The 23,235-nt window shown below is 41.6% G+C and overlaps 1 protein-coding gene across 6 annotated transcripts in view; it reads left to right on the forward strand.

The window, feature by feature from the left end:
* The window catches only part of KCNG2 (potassium voltage-gated channel modifier subfamily G member 2), a 66,292-nt gene that overhangs the window by 38,341 nt on the left and 4,716 nt on the right, over positions 1-23,235 (forward strand). For all 6 annotated transcript variants that reach the window (XM_015854805.2, XM_015854802.2, XM_015854803.2 and 3 more), the window contains exon 2: positions 4,892-5,709. In XM_015854805.2, coding sequence (XP_015710291.1) covers positions 4,954-5,709 — 756 coding nt within the window. In that variant the 5' untranslated portion in view covers positions 4,892-4,953. The remainder of the gene's footprint in view (positions 1-4,891; positions 5,710-23,235) is intronic.

Genomic DNA, 23,235 nt, shown 5'->3' on the forward strand with positions numbered 1-23,235 from the left:
TACATTTTAGATATTTATAACAGTGATGAGATTCACTCTCAGTCTTCTCCAGGCAGATCTCCAGATCTTTCAGCCTTTCCTCATAAGGCAGATGCTCCAGGTCCATAAACATCTTTGTAACCCTCTGCTGGACTCTCTCCAGTAGTTCCCTGTCTTTTTTGAGCTGAGGAGCCCAGAACTACAGGCACAGTACTCCAGATATGGCCTCATCAAGGGAGAGGATATGGGGAGGATCACCTCCCCCAACCTGCTGGCCACACTATTTATAGTGCACTTCAGGATACCATTAGTTCTCTTAGCTATAGGGGCATACTGCTGTCTCACGGCCAACTGTCCACTGGGGCACCCAGATCCTTCTCTGTAGAGCTCCTTTCCAGCAGGTCATCTCCTGTCCTGTACCGATACATGCAGTTATTCCTCCCCACATGTAGGACTCTGCATTTTGGGCCTTCCTTCTCTTTACGACTGCTGCCCTTAGGATTCTTTGAAACAATGTGTCCTGAACAAGCCAAAGTCTACTCTCCTGAAGCACAGAGTTGTGGTCCTGCTATTTGTCTTGTTGCCTCTTCTCACAGGATCTTGAGCTCCACTGTCTTATAGTCACTGAGTATTCACAACCCCAACTAGTTCTTCCTTGCTCATAGAAGTGAGGCCCAGCAGAGTACCTTCCCTCATTGGCTCTTCAATTACCTGTGTGAGGAAGTCATCAGTATGCTTTAGAAGCCTCTTGGTTGCTTGTACTCTACTGTATTTCTCCTCTAGTAGATATCTGGGAGGTTAAAATTCGTTCAAGAGGGGAGTGCATATTTGAGTTGTCTGAAGAAAGCCTTATCTACTTCTGTCTGTAGTAGAAACTTCAACAGTGTTGCCTACAGTGGTTGGCCTGCCAGCCCTGAACCCTAAGCTCTTGTCTGGCTCCTTGCCATCCCTAGGCAGAGCACCATGCATTCCACTGATGAGTCATGATGATTTCCCAGAACGGGTAGGAGCACTGTACCTGTGGTACTCTTATTTATGTGCATGTGCTCAAGGTTGGTCACACTTTAGCCCTCTTCTGCTGATCACAGGGTCTCTCGGCTCCATGAGCCTGTACCCACCACTTCCTCCTTTGACTCTTTTCCCGTCTGTCACATTTTAAGTTCTCTTCACAAGGCTGACCATTCTGTTGGCAGAGATGCTTTTGCCGTACTTTTCATCCTTATTCAAGGCAGTTTGAGACCAATGAAGACACACGCAAAGCCAGATATGACTTACATGCAAAACTGCTGATAAAACAGGACGCTGAAGAGTGTTTGAGAGAAGAAAGTTGATGAGGGCAGGCAAGTTGAAAAGGCCATAAGTAGGGAAATACCCACGTCTCCATTGAGGGGGAGGCTTTGGGCATTCATTTAAATACTTCAGTGAGAAATTCAGTGAGAAGTCAAAATCTGCCATGTGTCACTGCACAGGGCAGCGTATGCCATTTTAATAGTATTTTAATAGTTTTTCATGCACCCATGTGTGTGATCAAACAGTATCAATGCCAAATAGATTATAATGTAGTATCATTTCGGGACTCATTGGCTTTTGAAGTTAATCTTGAATGGGATACTTTACAGAGAATTTGCTTTGTCAAATAGTGCTGTTGTGCTCTTTATATTTGTTGTAGTTTCCATATAAATAAATGGGAGGCATTACTTTTGGAATGCCCTGTGTACATTCACAAAATACAAAGTTAACCATCGGTTAGTCAGAGATTTTGTAATAAAAAATATACTTCCAGATTTTCACATTCAGTTAGCTGCTTCTTGGAAGAAAGAAGGAACAGCTAAAAGGTGATATTCAGAATATTTCTATGAAATGTTTCTGGTTCCTTTATGCAACAACCTGCTACGTGGAGTAGAGGGGAAAAGCAAATCCTGGCCTTGATGTCAAAACAATGTAAATTAGTTTTTAAATGTTGACTTGTGTAACAGGCAAGGCATGAAAACAAAAGCACAGTGCCTGGAGTAGTGGTGATGAATATTTTATCTTACTGACAAAAAGCAACAAGAGACTAAATCCTTAAAGCAAATGCTGTGCTGACAGTGCACTCTCATTATGACAGTAACGGTATTTGCAGTCCCAGCTGCACTCAAGCCATTGCTATAAAAGCACCCATTTCTCAAAATACACATTGCTGCTACTTGTCCTTTACTGGCCCTGAGACAGAGGAATGAGCTTTGGTCTGTTGTTTGGTACTGGATATCTGAATAACATTTTTTTTTGACCCAAATGAAGCTGGAGGCGTTTTTGCATCATTAGCTCTTTTGAAATTTTAACGCTGACAAGAAGTATATGCTGGTGTTAGAGCACACTTTCTTGTATGTAACTGAGCCTTTCCCTAACTTTTTTCAAATGTACAACACAAATGCTTTACTAAAATTTAAAGCCTATCTTCAGTGAAACATAGAAGGAAGAGTGCCACTGCTTCTGCTGCGTGACTGTAATATTTAGTGAGCGACTCATGGCCTTGAGTAGCAAGCTTTCACTACTTGTTGGAGATTGTTTTGATTAAGTCTAATGAACTGAGAGGTAATGAGTTGATTATGAATTAAGGGAGATGCTTCTCTGTCAATGTATTCTAATGTGTGCTCTGTATTTTCCTGGCACCCGCTTGTTCAGTATTCCCTGCAGCCTGAAATACGACGCTCAAAGGGAATTACAGAACTTTGCATCTAAATTATGGAATTACTGCCTCATGGTAACCATCAGGATGAGGACTTTCTTTACGGTTTCTCTTCTTTATTTTTTTCTGCTTACAAGTTTTCCACATTCTGTGCTTAAGATTATTCACCATTGCCATCACTGCATCCATTCTTTGTCCAGTCTTTTACGTAGTCCTAGCACTGACACCAGTTTCTTGTTTCCTGCTTTACATGCAATTACACAGTAGCATTTCAAGACATCCTATTGCTGATTTGGAGAAACAGGTGTGGAGAACTTAGGTGGAGAGCTCTTTTAAAGGTGAGGAAGCAACATAGCAGGTGGAAAAAATGTTCAGGAGATCTGTGTGCTGTGATGTGGTAAAGGAGGGGTAGGCAGAAAGCACAAACTGAATTGTAGAGTTACAGTGCTTAATTTGGTAAGGCAGAGTGGAACAGTAGATTAGACTTCTTGGCCCCCTGAGCAAAGCTTCTTGCAAGGAAAATGTTTTGCCTTACATAAAAAAGCTTCCAGTTTCCTTCTTGCCTTGTAGCCTGAGTGGGAAAGCACGGTAAAGTTATGTTCCCAGTTTCTTTCTTTCTTTCTGCCATCCTTTTCAGATTACAGTCACACAGAAACACAGAATTATAAGGTTTGGCAGTGGCCAGTGGGGATCATCAAGTCCAGCCCCCTGCTAAAGCAGGTTCCCTGCAGTAGGTTGCACAGGAAAGCATTTAGGTGTAATTGGTAGAGGTGATAGCTGAGCCGCTTTCCATCATCTATCAGTGCTCCTTGTTGACCAGTGAGGTCCCAGAAGATTGGAGGCTTGCCAATAGGATTCCATCTACAAGAAGGGTTGTAAGAAGGGACCCAGGGAACTTACAGGCCTGTTAGCATGACCTTGGTGCCAGGGAATGTTATGAAGCAGATTGTCTTGAGGGAGATCGCGGGACAACGGGGGGATCAGGCATGTGTGGGAGATGTTTCAGACCTCAAATAATTTTAGTGGCCCTTCACTGGACTCTTTCTAGAAGTTCCCTGTCTTTTTTTGAACTGAGGAGCCCAGAACTAAATGAAGTACTCCAGATGTGGCCTCACCAGGGCGGAGGAGAGATGGGGAGGATCACCTCCTCTGACCAGCTGGCCACACTCTTCTTCATGCACCCAAAACACTGTCATTCTTCATGGCTAACCTGACAGTCACAATGACACCTAAGACATTCTCAGGGCTCCTTTCCAGCATGTTAATCCCCATTGAGACCAATGGGAAAAATCCAGATTATTTCATCCTGGTTGTTTGTTCAGAAATGTCTATTAGGAAGGAGGGCAGAGAAGTCAACACCTTATATCACCCTGTAGCCTAATGTGATCATGTGGATTCTGCATTATCCAGAAGTAAAAGCAGCCAGGTTGGTTGGTTCCAGCTCTGCTTTGTTGTGATGTTCAGTCTCCCATCTTGGAGCTGCTGCCAGGCTGCAGGGCGCCCTTTCCACCTTCATCAGACAAAACCACACCAGAATCTCTGGCAGCACCCATGATCCCAGAGCATTTCTGTTCTAGATCACCACCTCACTCACAGCTGGGATGTGCACCGCTGTGTGGGAGATGTTATTAGACTTTATGGCTGTTACCTCAACACTGAGAGCACAGCTTTCCTTCTTTTTGGAGGTGGGACTCTTCCAGCAGATATGCCAGATGCTGCTTTTAATCCTCTTTATTGGGCTGCCAGTGGCAAATGAATCTTGATAGTACATGCTCTGCACTTAAGCACCCAAGCTGGTTTGGGTGCTGTCTGCAGATTCTCAACTCCAACATATTCATTGCAGTTGATATCTGAGATTGGTAAATTTTAACTAGAAATTACGAGCATTGCCACAATCATTTTTCTGACTGTACTGTAGGCATGCACTTTATCCTCATGCTTCAGGCATTTTTGTAATTAATAGATGAAGTAGATGGGTCAAAATAATAGGAACAGTTTGCAACTAAGTTTCGTTAGCAGCTAAAGTTGCTGAAATGAAAATTGCCATTTATCTAAAACCCCCAGTTTCTCTTCCCTTAACGCCTGCAGTTTAAGTTCTTACTTTCCATTGGGAATAGAGCAAGTATAGTTCTAAGGTAATAGGATAAAAAGTAATATCATGGAGAAAAGTTTCTTGGGATAGTTTTGTTTTTTTTCTCTGGCAAAGCCCTCATTTTGTTGCCGTTTAAAAATTCTGTTTCACAGACCGAATCTTCAATCAAGGTCCAGATGCCTTTCTTTGAGTAGCCTCCTAATGACCTCAGCAAATGTATCGAGAAATGGCATTACTCACTGGGAATGCAGATCCTGCGTTCAGCTCCTACTCCTTCAATAAGTTGGAAAACTTGTGTGAAGTGCAAACCAAGAAAGGATTTTTCTACAGAAAGGCCAAACTTTTGCACTCTGATGAAGACTTGTGCTACTTAGCACACCTGGATGACCGGACCAGATTTGTGATCATCAATGTAGGTGGTATCAAATACAAAATTCCGTGGACCACTTTGGAGAACTGCCCTTTGACCAGGCTTGGGAAGCTAAAGTCTTGCAACAATTATGATGACATCCTAAACATCTGTGATGATTACGATGTGACATGCAATGAATTTTTTTTTGACCGTAATCCTAGTGCCTTCAGGACGATCATGACTTTCTTGACAGCTGGGAAGCTGAGACTTCTCAGGGAGATGTGTGCTCTTTCTTTTCAGGAGGAGCTTGTGTACTGGGGGATAGAAGAGGACCACCTGGAGTGGTGCTGTAAAAAGAGATTGCAGCAGAAAGAGGAGGAGGCAGCTGAAGCCAGGATGTATGAAGGGGAGATGATGTGTAGTGAAACTACTCAATGTGCCTTCCAGGACAATAACTGGTTGAGTTTGTGCATGAGAAATCTCAGGGATATGGTGGAGAACCCCCACTCAGGGATTCCAGGGAAGATCTTTGCTTGTATTTCAGTCTCTTTTGTTGCCATCACTGCAGTCAGCCTCTGTATCAGCACCATGCCAGATGTCAGAGAAGAAGAAGATCGGGTGAGTGCAGCCTTTCTCAGAGTAAAGTGGGTTTTGCCTTGTTGTCTCCTCAGGGAAGGTGACAGGCAAAGCAAACAAGGAGGTGTGGTATTTGATGTTCATTTTTACAGGTTGCCCAGAGAAGTTGTGATTGCCCCATTCCTGGAAGTGTTCAAGGCCAAGTTGGATGGAGCCCTTTTTGATTGACTTATTGATAAGCAGCTCTGCCCATGGCAGGTGGGGTGGAACTAGATGATCTTTAAGGTCCCTTCCAGCCCAAGCCATTCCATGATTCATGCTATGGAAGGCATAGAAAATGTTTATACTGTTTAATCTTCACCAGTTTGCACAAGCAGACAGCTTTATCTAACAGATTTATTTTCTGTTATTGTTAACCAGATGACAAACTAGCTGCTATGGTTATAAAAATTTGCTTTGCTTGAGACTTAATACTTTGAAGTGTTAAGAGCTAACAGATCGATTTTCCTTAAAAGTACTTTAACATACTGCTTTTAATGAATTCTCAGTACCTGACTGTAGAAAACACATTTAAAAATACTTTGATGCTATAGGCAAGGTAAAGGGCAGGGAAGCTGAGGCAGCAGTGTAACAGCAGAAACAGTGCAAATGTCCCAGTTTTCAGACATGCATAGTATTCTCAAATGTAATCTGTGGATACTTCATGCCCTTGAAATCAAATCTGTGGATATTTTGTTTATTTCAATGAATTTCCTAAGGGTTTTGTGCTTTATTCGTGGTTCATGTTCCTAGGATTAGCTGTATGTAGGCCAATGAGAGCTCATCTGAAGACTGATAGAGAAGGGTGTTTACATTTTCATTAAATATGTGCTAAAATAAGTTTGGGGTGAAAGAGTTTGTGGCCTCTTTCATTAGTTATACTCAAATCTGACAAAGATGCTAAATATTTGGGCATAATTTCCGGCTCCATGGTCATTACAGGTGATTGTGAAATTGACCTACTGAAACAGTACTTCGTCCAGTTGAGTTCTGTCTATTAATTGAATGCTAAGCTCACCTCACAGTAGATTTTTCCTTGTGTGCTGTCATCCAAGTGCTGAATGGCTTGTTGCTCACTGCTGTTAAGAGAGTGGTCATTAACTGACGGGAGACACTTAGTGTTTTGTACTGTTGAAAGTAAAAAGCATGTTGATGGAATGGATCCAGCTATTCCACAGAATCCCACGCTGCATTTTATTGAGTACTTCATGTTCAGTTCAACCCCACTCTTCATTTGCTTGCTCAGGTTAGGTATCGAATGAGCTGCATGATTTGAATCAAACTTCTCAATAGCAGCAGTTCACTCCAAGCAAAAAACAACATCACATTTGGCATGTTGCTTAACAGTTGAATCATTATAAGATTTTTATTTTAAGGCTTTTTTTTATCTTAAATTTGAGGATAGCTAAACTAGGTTAAAAGTATGTTGTCCTAATAAATAAATAATTTTTAAAATACTATTTCCAAAATGCATGCCTTGTGCTGTAATTAACCAGAAGTGCTCAAGTATGTTGGAATTTTAAGCACAAGGGGTATTTTACTGTTGAAAACTGCAGTGTATTTAGTGTTTAGATGTCCCTGGGCTTAAGTGAGAACTGAACAATTGCTGTAAGAATGATCAGTTAGAGGTTAGGTGCTTTATATTTTTACTAATCATCTGAATGTAAACGAGGACTATCCACTAATAAAATTTCTTGTGTGGAACACAGTAATTAAAAGGATAAAGTAGACTTGTGACTGGAGTTCTTGGTAGGCTGGAGCCATTAAAAGCACACTTTCATACAAGCAAGTACAAAATTGTACAATGAAAATGAATACAATTTTGCACTCACAAAAGTGGAAAGTCTAAAAAGGATTTAGAGGAAAAGCAACTGAAGGTGAGTTTATATTGCCGTATAAAGTCAACAGTGTTAATGCAGCCCTTGAGCAGGGAGCAGTTGATAGAAGCCAGAAGGTTTTGTGGCTGTATGTGGCACTGGTGAGACTGGCACAAGATTACTGCAATCAGTTTTTGCGTTCATTTTTTGATAGCTTTTTCATTAAATATATAAGTAAATAGGAGAAGCTGTGAAAAAAACATACATATTAGGCATCTGGAGAAAATGCCATATGGTAAGAAACTTAATGTTTTCATTTGTCTGGGTCATAAAAAAGAAGATTGTAGGGTGACCTGATGAAGCAAAAAAGTAGGGTTGTTTTTTTTTGGGGGGGGGGGGGGGGGGGAGTGGAAATATATCAACTAGAAGACCTTCAAATTAAGCAGAGAAGGGATGTGTGATTCAAAGCTGTTACCTGATAAATTCATATAGGAAACTAGCTGCCTATGTTCAGTATCACGGTGATTAATTACTGGGGCAGAGTAGGAAGAGAATGAGTGAGTCTGTATTTTTTGATGTTTTCAGTTCAAAGCTTGATGCCCTTCTGGTTGTTAGCCTTCAGCTAAACACATTCTACTTAAATCAGAAATAAACTACTGATTTCACTTCAAGTTGCAAAGGCGAAATTCCTTTGTGATATAAAAGAGAGCAGAGTAAATTATGTGTTTTTCCATGCCCTTAGATTCTAAAAGTGCAGAGCTCCTGTAAATAAGCTTTGTTCTACCCTTTGCACAGAGGACAGTGGACAGAGTAGAAATTGTTTTTTATTGAGGCAAAGGTATTTCTGTAGTGCAAGGAATAAATGAAGGATCACTTTTAATGTAGCTTACTTTATGTAATATTCCTTGCCTGCTAACTGAGTGCAGACCAGCATTATATTCAAGTTGTAATTAGTCGTGCCAGGAGTTGTACATGGTGGCTGATTTTGGTCCTACACAAATGGATGTACATTTCTATGGAGATGGTCTCAGCCTCAGTAAGGCTGGGCAAGAAGTCAGGCATCTCCCACATGGAATGGCTTGTAGGATCAGAGACCTAAGTTGCATGTCATCTGTGCATGGTTCAGCAAGCCAAAGTAGCTCATTAAATAATAGCATGGAGAGCCCATAGGAATTCAAAGTCATGCTAATCATCCTAAGTGGTATCCTAAGTACCTCATGGAAAATCTGTGCCCAGGGTAGCTATTTGGTCTGATTTTGCAGTCTCCTAATAAGAAGAAAATGTATCCACATCCCTTCTGGCGAAGGAACAAACAAACAGTAAATATTGTTTCAAGGTCACACAGTACTCAGGGTGTAGATTTTACAAGCTATCTGGCTAGAGTTATTGTTGTGATTCTATGTCAGAGCTGTCCTGATAGGTACTCTGATTAACAAGCAGTGGTCTTCTCCCTGAGCTGGCATTTTCTGGAAAGCAGTAGATTTATATGCCACTTTATGTCCTGTTACTGCTACAGGGAAATTGAGGAACCAATAATGAACAAAACACACTAAATTTTTTCACACGCTGATCTTTTAATATGATGTGAGTGGACCAGCTGTTACTTCCAGTGATATTCTGCAAAGGTGTGAGTGACCTCACACAGTTGCAAATGTAAGACCTTGAAAGATTCAATTAACAAGTACACGAGAAGTTATCTGTTTGCCTATCTCTTCTATAAAATACTGAAGAAAAATCAGTCAGAGATTCTGTTAATTTTATGAGATGCTCTAGATGTTCTGGATGACAGTGATGATCCCTAGTGGTAAGAGTGTGGGAAGGATAGTGTTCCATGCACTGTAGCCATCTTGTTCTGATTAATGGTTGCCCTGATTGATCTCAAATGTTACTGCTATCAGTTATCAGATTCCAGGTGCTAAGCAATAATTGATAAAGCTGGCAGAATTAAATCAAATCCTAAAACTACTTTTAATTTACCAAATTCAGACATGTGTTCTGTGCTTCTTTTTTGGGTGTTGGCTTTTATTTACTGATTAAATTAAAAAACAGCAATCCAGTGACGTACATATTCAATGCTTCCAAAAATTTCAGGATATAGGATATAGGCTTAACCAGGCTGGGAACATATTACAGAAAGCTTTAAGAATACAGTAAGAGCTGAACAAGCAAATGACTTTGAGAGATTAATCTGAAAGGAAGATGGTCATCGTGTTAGACTCTTCATGTTCTCTTGATGAAAACAGAAATTTCATCCATTTCTACTTGAAAAAGAAAGCTCCATGCTCACAGAAAAATGGCAATAAGCACAGAAATTAACATCAACCATTTTGTCCTAATTCACAAAAGCACTGAACTTAATCATTTGTAGTGGTATTGTGTAAAAGCAGGAGAAGAAAATCAGATGGTAATGGTACTTCCTCCTTCACTGTGCTTCCTAATGTATTGTGAAATGCTAGTCTAATTAGAGATGCTCTGATAGGAAGTTACAGTTCAATAACCTTAAGCTGAAGAACATTACAACAAAGAGGAAGATTCATAAATAATTAAGTTGTTAATATCTCATAAAGAAGCCTGAAACTACTTAACCTTCTAGTCTTAATTTACACACTGTGCTTCAACATTCAGGGAAACAGATAAATTGTGAATATTGTGACAAAAGATTTCATTTTGCAAAGGTAGATGACTAATTTCAGACAATGTTAAGAGAATGTTGTGTAATGAGTTGCCATGAGAAGCTGTTAATGTGTGAGCTGGACAAGGAGTCAGTGAGGTGGGTTGAAAACTGGTTGAACAGTTGGGCCCAGACAGTGGTGATCAGTGTTGCTAAGTATGGTTGGAGGCCAGAAACAAGTGGTGTCTGTTTGGGGTCAATTCTTGGTCCAGTCTTATTCAACATCCTCATTAGTGGTCTAGATGATCGGTTAGATTGTACTTTCATCAAGTTTGCAGACAGGAAAGCAGAAGTTCTGCTGACACAATGCTGTGAGGCATGGATGATACTCCAGAGTCATGCTGAGTATCATCTAGAGGAGACAGGCCAGAGAAATGATACGGTAGGAACCTTATGAAGTTCAGCAAGGGGAAGCGAAGAGTCCTGCAGCTGGGGTTGAACAACCCCAGATGGTAGGACATGCTAAGGTCTGCGCAGCTGGAAAGCAGTTTGACAGAAAAGGTCATAGGGGACCTTGTGGACATCAAATTGAACACGAGCCATCAATGTGACATTTCTGCTTGGAAGGATTAATGGGTATCCTGGGCTCCATTACCCAAAAAATTGCCAGCAGGTTGAGGCAAGTGATCCCTCCATTCTAATTAAGTGTTGGTGATGCCAACCCCTAAAGTACTATGTCCAGCTCTAGGCTTTACAGGAGAGACATGGAGCTACTGAGAGTCCAATGAAGGGCCATAAAAATGATGAAGGGTGTGGAACGTCTATCCTAGGAGGAAAAGATGAAAGAGCTGAGACTGTTCAGCATAGAGAAAAGAAGTCAGAGAAGTCTTATCAGTGCCCATAAAAGCTAAAAGAAAGTTGCAAAGAGTACAGAGCCAGGCTTTTTTCGGTGGTGCCTGGTGACAGGACAGGAGGCAGTGGCCATAAACTGGAAAAAAGGAGGTTCTTTGTGAACACCAGGAAGCACTTCTGCATTGTGCATGTGCCTGAGCACTGGTACAAGCATCCGAGAAAGATGGTAGCATTTCTTCTCCTTGTGATAGTCAGGTGCCACATGGACATGGGCCTGGGCAGCCTGCTCTGTATGACCCAGCTTAAGCAGGGGGACTGTACCAGCTGGACCAAGGAGTCCTTCCCAGCCTTAACCAATCTATGATTATTAATGTTGATTTGAGAAGAGTTGTTCTTGTTGGTGTTTTCTGTCCTAGGACTGCACTCTGTTTGAGGCTCTGGAATGAAGCTTTCCACTTCTGAGGAGTTCTTGATCTAGCACTTTGTTTTGTGGCTGTTCAGCTACTTTTCTGCATGTGATATGAATCTTCTGAATTTTAACTCAGCCACATTTGTGTTGCATAGATAATTTGTTATCATGAATGAAAGTAATAAAATCATAAATTACATTTTTCTTTTCTTTGTGGAATAAAGTCTTAATGGAATAACCACATAGTGAACGTAAAACGTATTTTAAAAAAAATTCACTTGTGGAATTGTGAATAACTGTTTATAGCATATTGTCACTGACGGTGACTTTTTATAAATAGAATATTATGGCATTGGACTAACTTATTTCCCCAGGGATCATGCTTTATGCTGTTGTCACTGCTTTCCTGTTTAAATGCAAAAGCAGTGAGCCTTGGTGCCGAATTTATGGCATCTGTACTTGTCCCCTGCATTGCTTGTTTGCATTTTATATTCACTCTGCATGGTTTGCCACATCTAGCTGGAGTCCAGGAAAAGATGTAATAACATCTTTTGTGGTTACGTTTGTGACTTGTCTGTTCTACAACATTGTAGACAGTGAAGTTCCTGTGGATTTCTAGGATTCATGTTTGCTTTCACATTCACATGTCCTTACTTACCATGTCAGACACCATTCTGTCAGACTGCCCCTCTGCTGCCATCTGCTGCACAGCAATAAAATGTAACGGAGTATTGGCAGGAAGGTTCAACCACTACAGCCATCCTACCAACATCTGCATCTTATGTTATGGTCCAACATAGTAAAATAGAAGGCATTACTTTGGGAGCAGCCCTTGTGATATGTATATAATAAAGTGATTTAGCAAACATTAATTGTAAATAAGGCAGTGACTTAACAAGATCTGAGATGGCTGCATGCACTTCTTACAGCATAGACACGCTCTCACAGGAGACCTTCCCATTGAGTCACAGAGTTCAATGTAGACCTCCTTGCTTTCTGAATTCCTTGAAGCACAGAGATAAGGAGCCTGGGTGCGACTGGATCCAGTCCTAGTGTTTGGTATCCTTACTACACGAGACTGAAGAGTAGCTGCAAGATTCTGTGTTGCAAGTCTGACTCATCGTAATGTGGTCTCCCAGCTCCTATCTGATGGTATAGAAAAACTTGCTGTGCTTGTAGCTTTTCAGACAGCTTAAGTTCGACAGACAGTAATTCAGAGTGATGAGGTTTGAAAGATAAAATGGATTTTGCTTTTGTGGGTCACACACTTAGCTTTAAAATCAAGTAGTCAAGGACCTCAGCACTGTACACTCTAAACCTTAAATGTTAAGTAAGTAAGTATGTTAAGTAAGCAAGGCGGCGTTCTTATGCTTTTCATGGAAGAAAGGACATTACAATAAGGATTTCTACAGTGCTTCTCCCCTTGAAAAAATATCAAGCCTTCCTGATTTATTCAACCTATTTAAACTTCAGCAGATATGTCTAATTGTTGTGTTGTGGCAGCTTCATCGAGATGAAGTATAGAAAACACAGTATTAAAAAAACAACAACAACAACAAAAAAAAACCCTGAAATCATTCTCTGTTGTAACAGGGGTGTTAGGAGAACCTGAGAGTTCCCTTTAGACTGCAGACAGAGCATGATGCCTTGATGCTGTGGAACAGCTTTTCAGAGAGGCCCACAATGAGGCAGTCTGTGGACCCTCTGCTCAAAATTCCCCACTGCAGCCAAATTATAGCCTGATCTGTTCATTCCATGGCTCTCACTAGTTTAGGGTCTCAGAGCAGGGTCTGGAATAGCTTCTCCTGGGTAGAGAGTTATTTTTATGGAGTAAGGAGCTGCCTTGGAAGATTTTGAGGACAGGAGGTTACTCTCTAGAGTTTGGGAACCACCTGAGAATCTACATAGTGTTTTAGGCTTAGAAATAATAAAGAGAGCATTTCTCTGCACTGTTAGCTTGGGGATTCAGCAGGAGTTGAGTAAGATTAAGTAAAATTCCCATTGACTTGTTAATAACTTTGTGATGTACTAATGAACTCTCTCTGTCTACAGAATATCTTCTCATGAATAAATAGCAGGCTCACGTTTTCTTTTAAATATTGTATAATATGCTGTAGTATGACATTAGTGATAAATAATTAAACAACTAAGAATCGTCTGTAAAAGCACTAGTAACTCTGCCACGGTATTAACTGGTTTGTCTTTGATACAGTGTGGCTTGCCAAGCAAAATGTGTTCGTTTTTAGTTTCTTTTAAATTTCTGTGGTTCTACTGTCATGAGTATCTGTACCTACCAGATCTCCAGGTAAATCATCCAGGGAGTCTTTGGAGCAGTTTCATGGTAATAGTTGCTTAGCCTCCAGCCATGTTTGTAAAATTAATACAGCAACTCAGTATAGCTTGTGTTATAATATCCTCAGGGTACAGCAAATCGTCTGCTTTCCATAGATTGTTCCACTGCCTTTCACCAAACAGCTTGTGCTATATGGTAATATTGAACACTGTTCTAGTGTTTTGAAAGAGGGGAATCTTTTATTTATGTGTAATAAAAATAGCATCTCGATATCTACCTCAGAACTCCAGGGTATGTCACTATCCATCCCAGAGGCTCGGAATAAAAGAAAGCAATCAGATTTATGTTTGGCTTGATCGCTTATAACTAGGCTGGGGCAATGAACTGATTGATGTGCACAGCACTAAAGCAGTTAAAGTTACACTTACATTTTTGTTGCTTAAAATGTAGTGATTGAGATGAAATATAGAAGTTCTTGAAATTGAGGAATTTTGATAGTATCCGTGGGGACATTAAAATTCAAGATGAATTACGATTGGAGCGGCATACAAATGGGGTATTTTGCGGTAGCTTTTATAATAAAGGCTGAAGAAAGGGCTGTAAGAAAGCTCTAAGGCAGGTGAACTTCAACAAGGTAAGCATAATATTAGTTCCAAATGAACCACAAAATACTGGGTGCTATCAGCAACATTTTTGAGAACAACAGCATCGTTAATTCTACTCTGTTCAGAATAATACTCATTAGTCAAAGTTAATAATACAGTTTCTATAAGGTTATGAAGTTTCCTGAAAAAATAGCTTCTGATGTAGGCACTGTTACTTCTGTAAGGTACTAGAGTTAGTGCTACATAATGTCCTCCCTCAATAAAAATGGCACTTCTCAAAAACTTACCTCCAGTGTTAAATGTTACTCAAATTTCTATCAGCTCTTAGCAGGGAGGTAACATGAGAAATCATCACCTAGATTATGTGGAAAGACATGCAGCTGTCTCTGGTTTTGGCCTTAGGTGTTTTGTTAGTGGTTTGGGAGAAAATATAAAATGTTTGCAAACAAAATTTACACATAGCATAGAAATGTGCTAGAAGTACCTGACTATAAGCTTGGCACTGTAAACTGAACTGAGTTGGATGAGTGCCTTGAGATGAGTTTGACCCTGTGCTAGCTAAATCCTGACAAAGGAGCCTTGTCCATCACCGGCTGTACCTGCAGAACATGCTGCAGGGGCATACTGCAGTCAGGGCTTAGTCCCAGTGCCCCATTCTATTCAGACTTTGGCTTGCAGGTTCATTCACAAGCTGAATGCCTCAGCCAGAACGGACTGTTCACTTGGATAAATCCCAGCCCTCTGACCGCTCTGGCATTCCCATGCAGGCACACCTACATTCTCCTTCTCCCTCTGCTCCAGCCAAGCCTGGATATGAAGAGGAAATACAGAGAATAGCGTGAAGGTCCCAGCCCTCCAATTCATCCTGAGTTGTGATTGGAACTCAGCACACTGCACAGAGATGATGACAGAACAGAAATTCCAGCACCTTTCTGAAAAGTCTGCACACAGTTCCTATGGGCAGAAGCTATGGATGTTTTCTCCCCAACCACATTTAGCTGCCTCTGCACACAGGGCAGCCTAATCCTAAAGTAAGTCATGGAGTTTTTATATTCTGCTTCAGTGTTACAGAAAGCCATTGCCATTGTCTTTAGCAGAAGAAAGAAATATGGAAGAGTGCAGGCTGTCACAGTGCTCAGATCCATCTTGTAAAAATTCATCCACTTCACCAATGCAGGAACATGGTTTTATAGAGTTTCAGAGCAAGGCTAATGCAGGAGCTGATTGCCAGCTGTGACTGAGCCACTCCCCAGCAGGAGAGCCAATCCAGCCAGAGGCAAGATGTGCAAATCCTTCACTTGCTTTCAATTAACAAGATAAAGGGAAAGATGGGAAAAGAACAGGCTTGAAATAAAGTGTAGGAGGAAAAAAGCAAGCCTGACTCTCTCCTCCATTCCTCCAAGATGAAAAAACAGGCAGCCCCAGCCTTATAAAAAACAGTAAAACTGATGTGGAACTCAGAACCAAGTATTTACTTAGGTTTGCATACAATTACTTTTTTAATTTATTATTGTAGTTCCAAGCCCCAGGGGCTTTGCTACCATTCAGTGAGACCTGGACAGGCTGGAAAGTTAGGTGGAAAGGAATTGAGGTTCAGCAAGAGCAAAAGTAAGGTCCCACACCTAGGGAGGAATAACTGTATGTATCAGTACAGGTAAGGGGATGACCTGCTGGAAATGAGCTCTGCAGAGAAGAATCTGTGTGTCCCAGTGGACAGTGAGGTGATCATGAGCCCACAGTGTGCACTTGTGGCCAAGATGGTGTCCAGTTCTGGGCTCCTCGGTTCAAGAAAGGGAACTTCTAGAGAGAGTCCTGTAGAGGGCTACAAAGGGGCCTGGAGCATCTCTCTTACAAGGAAATACTGAGAGTCCTGTGGCAGTTTAGCCTGGAGAAGAAAAGACTGAGAGGGGATCTTAGCTACACTTAAAAATATCTAAAGTTCATATATCAAGATAATGGAGCCAGTAGTGCCCAGCAACAGGGCAAGGGGAAATGGGTGCAAACAAACACAGGAAGTTCTGAATGAACATGAAGGGAACTTCTTTACTGTGAGAGTGATGGAACACTGGAACAGGCTGCCCAGAGAGGTTGTGATGTCTACTCTGGAGACATTCAAGACCCACTTGGACACTTTCTAGTGCAGCCTACTCTAGAGAACCTGCTTTGCCAAGGGAGTTAGACTCGATAGTCCCCAGAAGTCCTTTCCAACCCCCATCACAATTCTGTGATTCAGTGATTCTATGACCATAGACATGTTCTTGAACATAGATGTTGTAGGTAACTAGATATCATTAATAGCTTACTTATATCTTAAACACAGCCATGTATGGGCAAGTAAGATGAGGATATCAGGTCCCAACTCCCAGCTTCAACAGCTTTAGCAAAGGGCATCATTTCTTTTGCTAGCTGAAAGTTACAGGAATGTATGTGGAAGTGAGTGCAGTGCCCTGTTGTTATGGGTTACCCCCTCACATTTCCAGAAATGGAGAAGCCTCATCGTAAAATGTCTCAAGGCTTTCTTGATCTTGCAGGAAGGCTATTTTGGAACCTTATTTGTCTTCTATGGTCCAGATTCTAAAAGCTGTTCTGTAGCTATTTCCTCTCCTGCTAACACTGTCCTTCATGTTAATAATAACCATAGAAACACAGAATAGTTGATGTTGGAAGGGACTTCTGGAGGCCATCCTATCTGAATCCCTGCTCAAGTAGGGACACCCAGTGCAGGTTTCTCAGGACTGTGTACTTCTGAATGAGTTCTTTTTGCAGGCAGCTCATGTGAACTGAGCAGTCTCTCTCTTCCCAGCTCCTACCTCACCTGTTGGTTGCCATTATTTCTATGGCATCATTGACCATGCATTGAGTCGTGAATAACATTGGCTGTTGTAGCATAACCAGCCAGCATGGGAAGCTTGAGATATCCTGTTTGACTTTGTTCTGAAGGGTACTTAGAATGCTAATTAAGGATTAAGCAATTAAAGATTAAGCAGCTAAGCCGTAGAAGAATGAAAATGATTAAATGCCATTTTGTGATCTGAGCTGAGGACTATAAACAACCAGGTACCAGATGGAGGTGATACTTTCAACTAGTCCACACAAATCTGAAAAAGAACATTTGACCACGCCATGGTGTATGCAGACAGAAACCATGCCTCTTTTCTGCCTTCATCTGATGGTGGCAGACAACTCAAATGTGTTTGTATGTTCTTAAGACATCATCCTTCTTGATGCACAAACCATAACCACAACTTGCTCCCAGCCAAGCCACAGAGACTGAGGAGTTCTCAAGATCTTGAATATCTTCTTCCCCAGTCTCTCCATGTGTGGTACTGGTCTGTTACTGATAGGCATCTGAAGAGCTGGGAAGTTGATTATGTCCATGGGTATTTATGGTCTCTTTAATTCTTCACATGCTGCGTATTATTTGCATTTCTTATCTCCCTCTGATATTGAGATATATGTGCCCAGTCTGTGTTAAGAGGACTAGAGGATTTGCAGTGAAAAAGGTTAAATGGGTCTCTTGGCTTAATGTTTATTGCTTAGAAATCTCCAGCACTATCTTTAGTTGTGCAGTTTGGAGCTGTGATCACAGAATCACAGGGTTTGGAAGGGACCGCTGAAGGTGAAGAAGTCCAACCCCCTCCTAAAGCAGGTTGCCTGCAATAGGTCTCACAGGTAGCCGTCCAGACAGGTCTTGGATATCTCCAGAGAAGGTGACTCCACACCTCTCTGGGCAGCCTGTTCTGGGTCTCTGTCACTCTGACAGTGAAGAAGTTCTTCCTTGCATTAGTATGGAATTTCCTGTGTTCTGGTTTATGCCCATTAAATACTGTTAAGATTAAGCATGAAAGCTGAGGCTCCTCCATGGCCCAGAGCAGCAGGCTGCTTATGGATTGAGCACAGTACCTGTAGGAGCTGGTTCACTTCTTGAGCCTGTGCAGTCTCCTGGGTCATGAAGGCCACCTGTGTTTGTCTGTTTGTTTTGCATCTCCCTTATTTCTGTTGGTGTTCCATGTTTATTTGCAGCTTCACCAGCAAAATAAAAGCCACAGGCTGGAAGGTTTTGAAAAGTAGTGATATGGGGCTGTGTTGTATTTGGAGTCAAAAGAAATCCAGAGAGAGAAATCTAAAGTTGGTATAGGGCCTGCCCATCTCCTCCTTACTCATCAGTAATGCTATATGGGAGCTATCTCATATCAGTGATACCACTAGAAGCTGTTCTTGACAACCCTCCCTCATAAAGACAAGGCTTTCATTACCTTTTCTAGCAGCTGGATGAAGCATAAACTAAGCTTTGGTTGCAGATCAAAGTGTCCACAGCAAGAAGCAGAGGGCTCTTCCATAGCCTCTTTGTGACATCACAAACAGAAACCATTACTTTGAATTCACAGCCAGAGAACTCTGAGAACAGACTGTGCAGCAGCTGAATCATCTGACCCTAGGAGTACAAAAACTGCTCACAGCAGGCGAGCTGCAAGTTCAGACTAACCCCAGCTTTAATGGCCACTGTACCAAAAGACAACAGCGGAGTCTGCAGCTGGTCAGCAGGAGAGAAGAGCACGCCAGTGCCTTAGGGCAGGGGCTGCACTGTTCCAGCTCTCCTGCAGCAGGTCACATAGTGAGAGTCAGGCACTCATCCTTACTGTGAAAATTGGCTGGAGAGTTAAATCAGAAAGTCACTTTCCATCAGGATTTTTTCTCATCAGCAAATGCCAGTGAGTGAAATCTTTGGGTTTTCTTCGTGCGTGTGTGTGTGTTTGGCTGGTAACCTTGTTGATTTTGCTGGAACATTTCTCAGGAAATGAGTCTTCATTTCTGAATAATTCCTGGGACAAGAGAGGATCCTGACCCAACAAGATAGTGCCAGGCTGTGGCAGGTTTCCACACCTGCTTCAGAGCAGAGCTGGCTTACTTACCTGCCAGGCAACAACCCCAGCTATTGGACTGCTGCATAACTGGAAGTGGGGAGGAGATGGACATCCATCCTCTGTCCTCAGGCATTCAGTGAAACAAGCACTTCAGCCTCACCCCCACATCTGGCAGGAACACCATAAGGTGCTGGGCTGGGGGCTGCCTCTCTGTGACACCAGGCATGTTTTGTATGAGGGCCTTTCTCAGCAGGTCTCTGTTAAGCTGCACTCCCATGCTGAGACCCTGGTTACATCAGAACTTCAGGTTCCACACTTCTATTAAATAACAGTTTGATCTGGCATGCACAGAGCAGCATTTAAAAAACATGACCCAAAATGCAAGAAGAAGAGAATAAAAATTACCTTTCAGAAATGCCATTATTTTAAAGCTTATGTAACAACATTTGTATGCAGTTCTTCTCATGGATTTGGGTTTTTTTTTTCTTGATATATATGTTTTATGGGGAAATAAATCCTTCTCTATAGGGGCAAAGAGAGTGGGACTGAAACTTCTTCCATAAAAATATTTGTGGAGCTGTTGACTCTACAAAGACTACACAAAAACTGAGACGAAGAGAGGTCATCATCTGACATTTGACATCTCTTCGTATCGGAGGGGGGAGATGGTGTCACAGCATGGGAGATTCTAGAGAACATTCAGTGTTTGTTCTCAGGAGAGACCAGGGGACAAAGCAAGGATCAAGAAGTCCAGAATTTTTTGTAAGCACAGTCCAGGGGTATGCTAGTGAAAGGGACCCCGCATCCAAACCAGAACAGTTCTGAAAGGAGAACACAGCGAGTACCGTGCAGAGCAATGAGTACAGCTGGATTTGAACTCTGGTGACACCAGCTTTTCTTTTTGTAATTTTCTCAGTAGTTCCTTTGGCAAAGAGAATGCATCCCCAGAAGAAAGATTGCAGTTGGCTTTTTGACAGCAAATTTCTGTAAATCCTTGTGAAAGAGGCACTTTAATTTAACTGCACAGAATTACTCACTAAGACCTTTCTTTGTGTGTGTGTGTCCTGAATTGACGTTAGCATATGGTTCCAAAATCCTGTGCAACTGCAGATACATTCTTACTGTACCACTGTTTTTAGTAATCAAAAGCCTAGAACACAGTTTATTTAATTACATGACTGTACACACGTTTAAAACATTGATAGTTGTTTATCAGGAAGGTGTAATGGGAATGTCTTTTGTGCTTGCCATTTGTTGATTTCTGTTCAGACATCTAAAAGAGAAAAAGAAATGTATGAAAACTACAAGAAAATAAGTTTCTTTTTCCTGTGCCCCATCTTTATGAAGCCAGATATGAAAGTACAACCATGAAAATACATCAGATGACAAGGCAAAGAAACCTGCTTAGTTAGAATGAGAGCAAGCTGTTTGACTTAGGAAAAGCAAAAAGCAGTATGTGGTGGTTAATGTGCATGTTTATGGCCACGATATGACTTGACATTTTTTTGGGAACATAGAGTTTTGACACAGATTTGTTTTGGACAGAACACCATCCAGTTCCCTTGAGACTTGTTTTTCTTTTCTGTGTTCTGATCACTAATTAATTATTGGTTTCTGTTTTTTCCCATCTGTGTGTCTGTTTCTTCGCTTCTTGATTTTGTTTTCTTGAGTGGGAAAAGAACTCAGAAACCTCAGCCGAGTGGCCAGACTCCTGCATTCATAGTTAAAAGTTCGGGAAAGGAAAACTGCTTTTTTTTGCAGTGGTATAAAAGGGAAAAAAAACAACTGCAGGCAAAAGCAGCTGCGAGCAAAAGTAGCAGAGCACAAAGAGGCAAAAGGCATTTATGCTGTTTGTGATTTCATGTGAGGATTGGTTCAGGTCATGCCTAGATACAACTGAAGCACAGTCCAGGGAAGGAGAAGACATTTAATTTAAAAAAAAAAAGGCCTCTGGCAAGATAACTGACTGACAGTTCTGCTTTCTAAGGCCTGCACAGACCATCTTATTCTCAGGACAGCTATCGGACAGAGTCTGCCCTGCTCATATTGCAGTGGGTTAATAATGATATTGAGAAAGAGTAGCTCTTTGCTAGAGGTAATTATGCATTAGGTAAAAGAGGGGATTGTTTTATCAATTAAAATGAACTCTGAGGCAGGGCAGTATCACTCCACTCTGCTGTAAGTAAACATCACAGCATCCACAGCGTTTGCTGCCAGCTGCAGAAAGTGGGGAGAGTGGAAAAAAGCCAGAGGCCACCATTATCTCTGGATGAAGTATGTTGCAGCTCTTAATTGCAGTGATGAGTGAAGATGCTCGTTTGGTTCTACTGTACTGGATGGTCCAAACCTCAGATGCAGCCAAGCCTTTCATGCTGTGCTGGTGAAGCTTGCCAGGCTGCTCCTGTGCTTGTGTTTGTTATGTAGGTCTACTGGAGGAGTGGAGATATAAATAACAAAGTTGTAGCTTTGTGAACCTGCACAGGATAAACATGTCACAATGTAGGAGGGCAGATAGAGTCTTTTGGAAGATGTCCTCACCAGTATTCCATTAATTTTCCCTCCTGTTTGCTCCCCCACTAAAACTCATACAAAAGGACTTTGGAGACTTACCTTTCCTTTTGCACGAAGTGGAGACCATGGGGACAAGTTAGATGCCAAAAAAAAACAATTAAACTTGGCATCTTTGTAGGTCTTCTCCAAGCCTAAATTATACGTAGGATTCACTGACCTTAATCATTGAATGGCAAGAAAACTATATGCAGTACATGTCAGAATGAAGACCATTAGCTAGGTCTCTTAAAGCAAGCTACATTTTAGCCTCCATACGTGGCAGTCCAAGTAGTGATATACCCTTCAGAGAAATAAAATGTGCATTTTAGGTTTTCCTTCTTGCCACTTCTTCTGCTCCACTCCAGCCATAATCATTATTCTGTGGGTTTTCTTCAGAAAGTCTAAGCTTAATCCCTTTCTGCAAGTGCAAGGATAGTATCAGGAGCTGCAATTCACCTGCAAACATTGCCCTTAGGCATGAGATCAAGCATATTCTGATAAGAAATTCCCAGGCAGCAGGGTTGTAAGACAGCAATGTCTAGTTTCCTGATAATGAGATAATGAGTTACCATAGCACAGATGGAGCCCTTCCACTGACACTGCGAGCTTTATCTCTGGCCCACAGAGCCAGATTTGTGCAGTGGTATGAAAGCATCTTAGTTCTTATCTAATGGGAGAGACTTGCAGCATAGTTGTGATATGATGGCAGAGAAGTCCCTAAGAGCAGAATGTTACATTTGCAAAAAAGATACTTGGGACCAAATAATTCTATGATTCTTTTTTTTTTTTTTTCAGCGAGGCAGATATAAATTTTAGTCATTGCATCCATCAAAATTAGAGAGGAACTAAAGGACTCTAGAAAAAAATATTCTCTCTCCTCTCTGTAATATGCTTAAGATTTGGTAGCAGTTTTTTCAATGGGATAAATAATTTTTCTCTCCATATCATCATGGCCCCCTAGGAAACAAAGGGATGTGTATCATGCTAATTGAAAGTGGAATTAAAAGATCCTTACAGTCGTAGAATCATAGAATCATCATAGAATGGTTTGGGTTGGAAGGGACATTTAAGCTCATCTAGTTCCACCCCCTTGCTATAGGCAGGGACACCTCCCTCTAGACCAGGTTGCTTCAAGCCCCATCAAGCCTGGCTTTGAATGCCTCCAGGGAGGATCCACGGCCTCTCTGTGCAACCCATCACAGTGTCTCATCACCTTCACAGTAAAGATTTTCTTCCTAATATCTAGTCTAAATCTATCCTCTTCCAGTTTAAAGACATTTCCCCTTGTCCTGTCACTACATGCCCTCATAAAAAGTCTCTCCCCAGCTTTCCTGTAGGCCCCCTTCAGGTACTGGAAGGCTGCTGTGGAGCCGCCTCTTGTCTAGTCCGAAGAGCCCCAACTCTCACAGCCTGACCCTATAGGGGAGGCACTCCAGCCCTCTCATAATCTTTGTGGCCCCTGTCTAGACCCACTCCAACAACTCCATGTCCTTCTTGTGTTTGGGATCCCAGAACTGGACACAGTAC

Source organism: Coturnix japonica, chromosome 2, assembly GCF_001577835.2.
Source record: "Coturnix japonica isolate 7356 chromosome 2, Coturnix japonica 2.1, whole genome shotgun sequence".
Lineage (NCBI taxonomy): Eukaryota > Metazoa > Chordata > Aves > Galliformes > Phasianidae > Coturnix > Coturnix japonica.